At 58.8% G+C, this 8,232-nt stretch overlaps 1 protein-coding gene across 1 annotated transcript in view; it reads right to left on the minus strand.

The window, feature by feature from the left end:
• Nucleotides 1-7,959, minus strand: part of CACNA1E (calcium voltage-gated channel subunit alpha1 E) — a 63,200-nt gene extending 55,241 nt beyond the window's left edge. The window contains exons 1-3 of the mRNA XM_082766470.1: nucleotides 7,859-7,959; nucleotides 7,296-7,435; nucleotides 61-164 (exon numbers count right to left, since the gene is read on the minus strand). Of these exons, the coding sequence (XP_082622596.1) occupies nucleotides 61-164; nucleotides 7,296-7,435; nucleotides 7,859-7,951 (337 nt within the window). The 5' untranslated portion in view covers nucleotides 7,952-7,959. The remainder of the gene's footprint in view (nucleotides 1-60; nucleotides 165-7,295; nucleotides 7,436-7,858) is intronic.
• Nucleotides 7,960-8,232: the final 273 nt, after the last annotated feature.

The raw sequence follows: 8,232 nt of genomic DNA on the forward strand, positions 1-8,232 counted from the left end.
GGAGGAGACGGGAAAGGGACACGAACGCCCCGGGAGGAGAACTGGGATTGTCTGACTTACTGGGAATGCCCGAGACGAGCTTCAGGGGCCTGAGGACGCGCACGGCACGCAGGGTGCGCAGGTCCACGTGCGTGTTGAAGTGCGTCCCGGCCGTGGCGAGGATGCTGCGGGCAGACACGGAGAGAGCGGGGTTAGGGCCCCGTGGAGCATCCCCCACCCAGGGAACGAGGTCCCACGGGCAGGACCCGGTGTGGGTGCAGGGATCGAGCACCTCCCAAAGCCCGCGTGCCACCAAAGCCCCCTTGGATGCTGCAACAGGGGCTCGCGGGCTGCTGCGGCCAGCCAAAGCTCCCCAACCCTGGGAACCCCCAGCGATCCCCCCACCATAGATAAACACATTCAAAAATATACAGCGATGAAGGTTTGACAACCTTGGAAGGCACGGGAAGGGCTCCAGAGGTGTTTTTTTAAACACAGAAATTTCCCAATCTCTAGAAAACAAACTGGGGCAGAAGGGGGCCAGCACGCAGCGGGGCCAGCAGTGGAAATACCCGAGGTGCTGGCAGTGCAGGAGGAATCGGGGGGCTTGGTGACACCGACAGCACAAGACGGTGTCACCAGAGCTTGTGGCCACCCGTCCCACCCGGGCTGGGTGAGGAAGAGGAGGAGGAGAAGGCAGCAGGAGCAGGGGGAGGAGAGGAGGGGACGGTGAGGAGAGCGGGACAGAGGGCGGCAGCCACCTCGGGGCTGCTTGCAGCAATCCAAAAACCGAGGGAAATTGGGTCATTGTTCCACTAATCCACCTAATTACAGGCCAGAGCGGCTCTCTGGCGCGCTGAGCAATTAGCGCTCGCTCCCTGCCCCGCTCCCCGAGGCACGCAGGGCCCGGCGCCCCTCGGGAAGGCGGCTCGGTTTCCTGGCACCAGACCCTCCCAGCAGCACAGCAGGCTCTTACAGCCCGTTTCCGTGCCCTCCTCCCCATTTTACCAGGCCAGTTTTGTTTGCAGAAGGGCGGCACAGCCTGCCCCAGCCTCACCCCGACACCACCCAGGGCCCGATCCCAAGGGACCCGTGGGCTCGCAGCCGTGGTGGCACCTTCAGGCTGGGCCCCAGCCCTGCTAAACACTGACACCAGGCAGCTGGGAGAGAGGAGAGGGGCTTCATGAAGCCAGGAGCACCCAGAAGCTCGGGAGAGCTGCTTTGTTAAATCGTCTGTGAGATCAAAATCAATAACCGATACAGCGCGGCCACTCGGCAGCGCACAGGAGAGAGAGGAGCGCGGGTGCTTTCATGTCTTTGGAGCCACCTGCAGTGACAGCAGGACAATCCAGCACTCCCCAAACACCAGTGGAAGCACACCCTGTGCCAAACGGCCCCCAGGACCTGCGGCTTTTGCTCCTCGTGTCCCTGCGTCCCACAGGGATGAGGAAATGCACTTGCACCGAGCTGGTCCTACAGAGCCTGGGGGAGCGATGGAGATGGAGCCATCCCAACCTCACCAGCATCTCCCCAGCTTCCAGCGCCGGCCGGACACCCCACGAGCTCGGACCAGCCCTGGCTGCAAAGTCCTCTGCTAACCCAGATTGCTTTGAAGGGCTCGGGAGCCTGTGCGAGGAGCCTCCAGGCAAGGTTCATGCGATTCCAGGGCAGCCCTCCGTCGCGCCCTAAATTCGCTGCTAAGAATGGGACTCCTCTGTGGCAAGGTGACGTGCTCCTTGTCCTTGCGGGGGGACAGGGCACATCACGAGCTCTGCCACCGGGGGGGTCGGACAGATCCCCGAAGCGAGGTGGTGACACTGTAGATGTTTCTCCCAGCCAACAGCCTAAAGATGACCCCACGCATCCTTCCCATGAAGGAGGGCGCACCGCTGGAGCTGCTGTTGGCCAGCCCAGAGTCCCAGAGCACCCACACGGCCCTGAGCAGGGGCTCAGCTGCCCAGGATTCATTTTAGACCAACCGAGGTGGCTGGAAAAAAACAAGCAGGCTTTCAGGCACGCAAGCCTGGCTTCTGTCTGCTTTTTCCAAGCCCTTTGGTTGCCCTAATAAAACACATCGCATCTCCCGATGGCCAGGCTTCTGTACACACAGACATCTCTGCTCGTAGGATGCTCCAAACACCCTCCTGCTCTGGACACGGGCGTTTCTGGACATGGGCAGCTGTTAATTGCTCGTTAACCCTCCCAGGTGTGCTTTTTTGGCACAGCGTGACCCACATCGCGCCGCGCGACCCACTTCTGCTCCGGGAAGGCGCGAGCCGGTTTCAGCGCCACGCGCATCGCTCGGGGAAAGACCTGGTTCTGAAACCACCCGGGGAAGGTCCAGCCTCTCCTCCTCCCCCCTTTAAATCTGCTCCAGGGGTGTCTTTAAAAGCTTCGTCAACTAAAACGAACCGAAATGAAATTGGAAACGAGCTTCAGCAGCCAAAACGTGAAAAACAAGAGAGAAAAATCGCTCCAGCACCTAGCCCGCTGGCGAGCATCAGCCCCAGGGCCGGGCAGCAGCATCCCCTCGGCACGTGCCCACGGATTTTGGCACGCCGTTTTTGGTGCCTTGTGGCTTCCTGCAGAGAGGGGACGGCTCCGTGCCGATACAAGGAGGCAGCTCTGGTATCTGCAGAACAATTTCAACCCTCTCGAACGCTTTACAATATCCACGTCTGAGGTACTAATAATTATTCTTTATTTTTAGGCAAGGACCCAAACTAAAATTACATCTCGCCATCCAAGTTATCTGAAAAAGCTGCCAGATTGGGCTATAAAAATCCCAGTGATCTCATGCTTTTCATCATATGTACCGGAGAAAAAAAAAAAAAAAGAAAGAAAAAAAAAAAGGGAAAAAAAGTGAAGGCGTTTTTATAGGTCACCCAGGCAAAGGGGTGAGCTCTACTTCTTCGGAGGGAAGGGGGAAGAGAGATTCAGGTGGAGAAAGGAGCAGAGAGGATCCACTAGAAGGATGCAAATAAGAGAGGAGGCAGGATGGGAAAGATATGCTAATCCGCAGAGTACCATCGAATAGTGAGCAATCAGCAGCAGACAAACACATGCTTAGGAGAAAATAAATAAATAAATAATAATAAATTATAAACGGACGGAGCCGGGACGCGCTCCTTTTATTTACGTGCAGCCCCTGGAGCGTGCAGTGAGCTCCGGAGGCACCTTGGGGCTGGAGCCCTTGTCCTGGGAGGGGAGGGGAAAGAAAAACAAAACAAAAAAATCACATCCCAAGTTCCCAACAGGCAGCTCTGTCCTTAGGGACCCTGCTGATGCGTATCCCAAAGCTGTTTTCCCAAGCAAACGCTGACCCCCAAAGCAGACGGCTCCGTCTCCCCCTCGCCAAACTGAGCACCCCCCGGCGATGCCCACCCGGGCCCTGCACGGGGCTGCAGGTGCCAGCGAGCTGCCAGAGCCATCCCGGCTCCAAATCTGGGCCAGGCAGGGTGCTGGCTGGCACACAAATTAATATTTATAATTAAGTGGAAAGGCCCCTCAAGGCCTGAACCGCCACCTGACTCCGTGAGGGAGACTAGCGCGTAATTAATAGACTGGTCAAACGGCTCATGGAAAAGAAGCTACCTGGTGAATTTACCCCATTCTTCCCCTTTTTGGCCACTGGATCACCCCCTTCTCTGCAGATACCAGCACCAGTTTCGCAGACCAACACACCCCAGCAGTCCTGCAAACAACAACCCCGCTTGCCCTGATATTCCCAAAAAGTGATGGATGCACCACGGGGACACAAGCCAGCCCCACACCCTGCCCACAGCATGGTTTGGAGCGACCTGAAAGACACCTTTTTTTTTTTTTTATCCCCTTGCTCTTCCTAGGTTTTGGGGCTGCAACATGAGTGGGTTGTGGGGCTGCAAAGCTGCTGGTCCTGATGGCACAGTGGCTCCTGGGTGGGGAAAGATGAGGTGAAGGTGTGTGAGTGGCACATGGGATGGATCCTGAACCCGGGGAACACAGCAGCATGGCTCCCTCTCCCCAAGCATTAGGAGCCCAGACCCTTTAGGGTTTAGAAATCAGGGTCTTTCTCCAGGAGGATGCTTCTGCACCTCCCGTGATCAAGGCTGCAGCATCCCCTCTGGTACGGGGACACGGCCACATGGTCACCGAGCCAAGTCATGGAAAATGAATAAAACTGCAACAAAACGGCGCTTTGCTCCTGGAAACCCTGAGCTGAAAATGGTGCAGAGCATCGGGGTGAGCCGCTCTGGCTCCTAAACTGGCCACACAGTAAGATGGGGGGATTTTTGTGCCCCCCAACCCCAGCCCTCAGCTCTGCCTGCCCAGGGGCAGCCCTGAGCCCCCCAGCCCTAACGCGCCCCCTGCGCCTGGACGCTCCCCATCCCTGCCCTTTGTGCGAGGTGCCGGTGGCAGGCACGTCCCGTTGCCATGGCATATGGCACATGAATCATTCACAAAGCTCGGGAATTAATTATTCATCCCAACGAAAGACCAAACACTTTTACTAATTGTCCTGGAAGGGAAGAGCAGGGGAGAGGGGTGAGAGGTGGGGGAGACACCATGGTGGAGCCTGGCTCCATCCATGAAAAAAAAAAAAAAAAAAAAAAAGGATAACCGAGGTGGCCATCCCAAAATCCTGTGCCCATTTGCTGATGATGATGAGCCCCAAACCGACTTGCCCTAATCTTCATCGGGGCTGGGACAGGCAGGCTTTGATGGCACACGCTGCGGCCACCCTGCCGCCCCTTGGCTGTGCTCCACACCACAAAATACCCGTGTGGAAACCTCTGTGCCCAAGGGGGTGGCAAAAGGGACCCAGCTGGTTCCGACCTGGGCATTTATCCCCTCTACATTCAGCAGGGATAACCGCCAGGACACCGGGGCTGGCACAGCCCAAAGACGAGCTTCCCCAAACCTCCGCGATACAAAGGGAGGCGCAGGAAGGGAGAGCACGTGCTGGAAAGCAGAGCGACCCCCCGACAAGTAGTACCAGCACTCAGAATGAAAAGAAAACCTTTTGTGCCAGCATCTGGCCTTCACACAACTCCACAAGGGCCTTTTGATTTCCGTTTTCCTTTTTCCCTGTCGCTGGAAGTGTTCCCCCACCCCTTCATCTCACACGTGGCGCCTTATTGTATTGCTGCTGCGACCAGAAGAGCCGGCACACAGGGCGAAGCACACGCCTGCCTGGGAGCTTTCAGAGCCAGATTAACCCTTCTTTTCCACGAGCTCTTTCCCATCCAGTGCAGGACAACGCGGGCTGTTTTGGGTCGGGGCTTTCCATTCATTACACCACTTCCAGACCCAGCCCTTGCGCAGGGAGCTGACGCTCCCATCGCCGATGCTCCATTAACCTCCAACCTCTCCCTCTTAGGAACCACTGGTTAAGAAGTGACCATGATCCACCAGCCCTTTCTGACCATTTCTGAGCAGTTTTCCCCCTTTTTGGTCCAAGAAATCCTGCACCGAGCAGGTGCCAAGCTCAGCTTGGGTGCCCGGCCAGGCTTGGCTCATGCAGGGCGAGCATCCCCATCCCCATCCCAGTTCTGCCCCAAAACCCGTGAAGGCAGCTCACTGCACATTTTCTGAGAAAAGTATTTTTTGCTGGGGGAGAACAGGCTGTTTTTCAGGCAGCGACGATGATTTGGAAACCAGAGGTTATAAACGGAGCAGGTTTATAAGCGTGCCTATTAGTTCCCCGGTGGAAGCTTTAGCATTAGGGAGTTTTGGGTGGGCGTTGATTTCCACCGAGATGAAAAACCCGGGTTTATTGACATAAGAAGCAAACACCGGTTGAACCCGAGGTGCCATCCATCCCTGCGCAGGGTCCCAGGAGGCTGCTCATTTTGCAGCCCCTCGTTGGGGTAATTTGTGCCCCCATGGGAACCTCAGTGAGGTGCCTGGGCAGAGATGCCAGCAGCATGGAGCACCTCTCCGACCAGACACGTGGTGAAATAAACTCAGCCAGGGAGTGTCACCCGTGGAGGGACAGGCCAAGGGCCAGCAAGCGTGATGCTGGGTCCACCAGGACGGATCCTGCTCCTGTGGATGTCCCCCCTGTTCCCTCCCCTAGCCCTCTGTCCACAGGCACACAAACCAAATTTGGGGCCACAACCACCACCTCCAGACCCCGCACAGAGATCCCATTTGCCACCCACCCAAGGCAATGCACACGTCCCCCATGGGCTGCCTGCAGGCCACCTGCCAGCCCAGCAGCACTTCCTGAAGAAATTCACCCAAAATTTGGGGGAGCTGACGCACACACGAGTCCCTGGTGCGGGGAGGCGCCGCCGCCACTTCTACTTGCGCCTCTCCAAGCGCAAGCGACACAGGGGGGAGAGCTTTTTCCATCTGCTGAGGCACAAATTGGGATGCCAGGAGGGGAAGGAGCAGCCCCTCTGTGCCTCATAAGCGTGCCGGGGGGGGGGGTTGGCACCTCTGGGCACACCAGCAGCCCGGCACGGGCGATCAGTTCCCTGGCACGGGGCCCGGCGCAGGAGGGAGCTGGCGGGTGAGTAATTGCTGAGCGCTGACTCAGCACTGGCTCGGCCGCAGCCAGCCCGTCCCGACCCGCAGGAGAGGTCCCTGTCAGCCCCATCCCCACCCCCAAACACAGCGTTTCCCCTTGGCTGCAAGCTCCAAAGGATGCCCAGCTGGGCAAGCCTGCAGCCCGCGGGCATTCCCCGTCACCGCTTTGCTGCTTCAGGTGGATGCAGCCCTGCACCGTGGCTCGTCCCCCGGTCCCTGCATCACCCCGCTGTCCCCACAGGTGCCACCACAAGGGCCTGGCCCAGCTCCTTGCCCGTGGGCACACCAGGATTCTCCTCCCGGCCCACACCTCTCCACCCTGGGCACGCAGTGCCCATCGCCACGTCCCATGGCATCACCACGCTCAGTGTCCCCTTCAAACCCCTCCTGTCACATCCCACGCGGTGACACCACGCAGGAGCAGGCTGCAGGCCAGGAGACAGGGCTGTGCAGCTCGGCAGAACCCCGGGTACCACGCCTGGTGCCGTGCCTCAGTTTCCCTCCATCACCCCGAGGCGATTCTGCTCGAGCCCCTTGCCACCGCCAGCGAGCAGAAGCCCAAACGCAGCCGCCCGCTCCTTGCTGTGCCACCAGCACAGCTCGTCACGGCCCAAGCAGGGCTCGAATCTGGGCCACGTCCCCAGCAGGTGACACGAGCAGTGACACAACCAGCACCCGCCACGCTCTGCCACCCCCAGCACTGCTGCCGGGAGCCAGCATCACCCCGTGCCCTGGAGCTCGTGGCACCACCAGGACGCGTGCCCTGCCCGGCCACAGCAGTGTCCCCGCGCCGCCCGACTCACCCGCTGAGGACCACGATGAAGTCCATCACGTTCCAGCCGTTGCGCAGGTAGGAGCCCTTGTGGAACACGAAGCCCAGAGCCACGATCTTAATCCCAGCCTCGAAGCAGAAAATCCCGATGAAGTACGGCTCCGTCTTCTCCTGCCGGAGGGGAACGGGGGGACATGGTGAGGGGTAGGGGGACATGGGGCAAAGAGCGCCGGACATTTCACGTGGGGTGGCTTCACCTCACATTGTGCCCAGCTCCTGCCCCGTCCCACCTTCCCCAGTCCCATCCCACCTTCCCCAGTCCCATCCCACCTTCCCCAGTCCCTCTCTTCCCCCCCAGGAGCTCTCCCAGCCCTTCCTCAGCCAGCACCAACCTTGGAAACCCAAAATTTGGAAACCCAACGCGGGGGCTGTGACCCACTCAAGCTGCTCAATTCCCCACCCCACTTTTTAGGATTTTTAAACCTTCCCGGACCCTTTCCATGGAGGAGGAGGCTGGCGGGGTGCCCTCCTGCCCCACCACCCCAAAAAAAAAACAGCCGAAATCATCAGGGGGTGCCCTCGGCTGGCACTGACCAGTCTCCGCGACATGGGCGTCTTGTCGTCCTCGGGGAGGTGCTGCTCCAGGGCCAGCACGATGCAGTTGGCGATGATGGTGGCCAGGATCATGTACTCAAAGGGCGTGGAGGGGAGTCAAGGAGCAGAGCAGAGGTGGATGGAGTTCCTACCACCCTTTTTATCCCCAAAAAGCATGCACAGAGCCCGGCTTTCACCTCCAGGCAGGACATTTGCCACCAACAACCACCCTTTGGAGAGGCCACGAGTGCCTCATCAGCAGAATGTGCTTAGACCCTTGCCAGCATCCCAAATCCCAGGCTTATGGCAAGTCACGGCACAGCAGCGGTGACCACCGAGCACCAAAACCCTCTCACACCTCTCCAAAACCCTGC

The sequence above is a fragment of the Aythya marila genome (assembly GCF_965140915.1).
Source record: "Aythya marila genome assembly, chromosome: 8".
Taxonomy (NCBI): Eukaryota; Metazoa; Chordata; class Aves; order Anseriformes; family Anatidae; genus Aythya; species Aythya marila.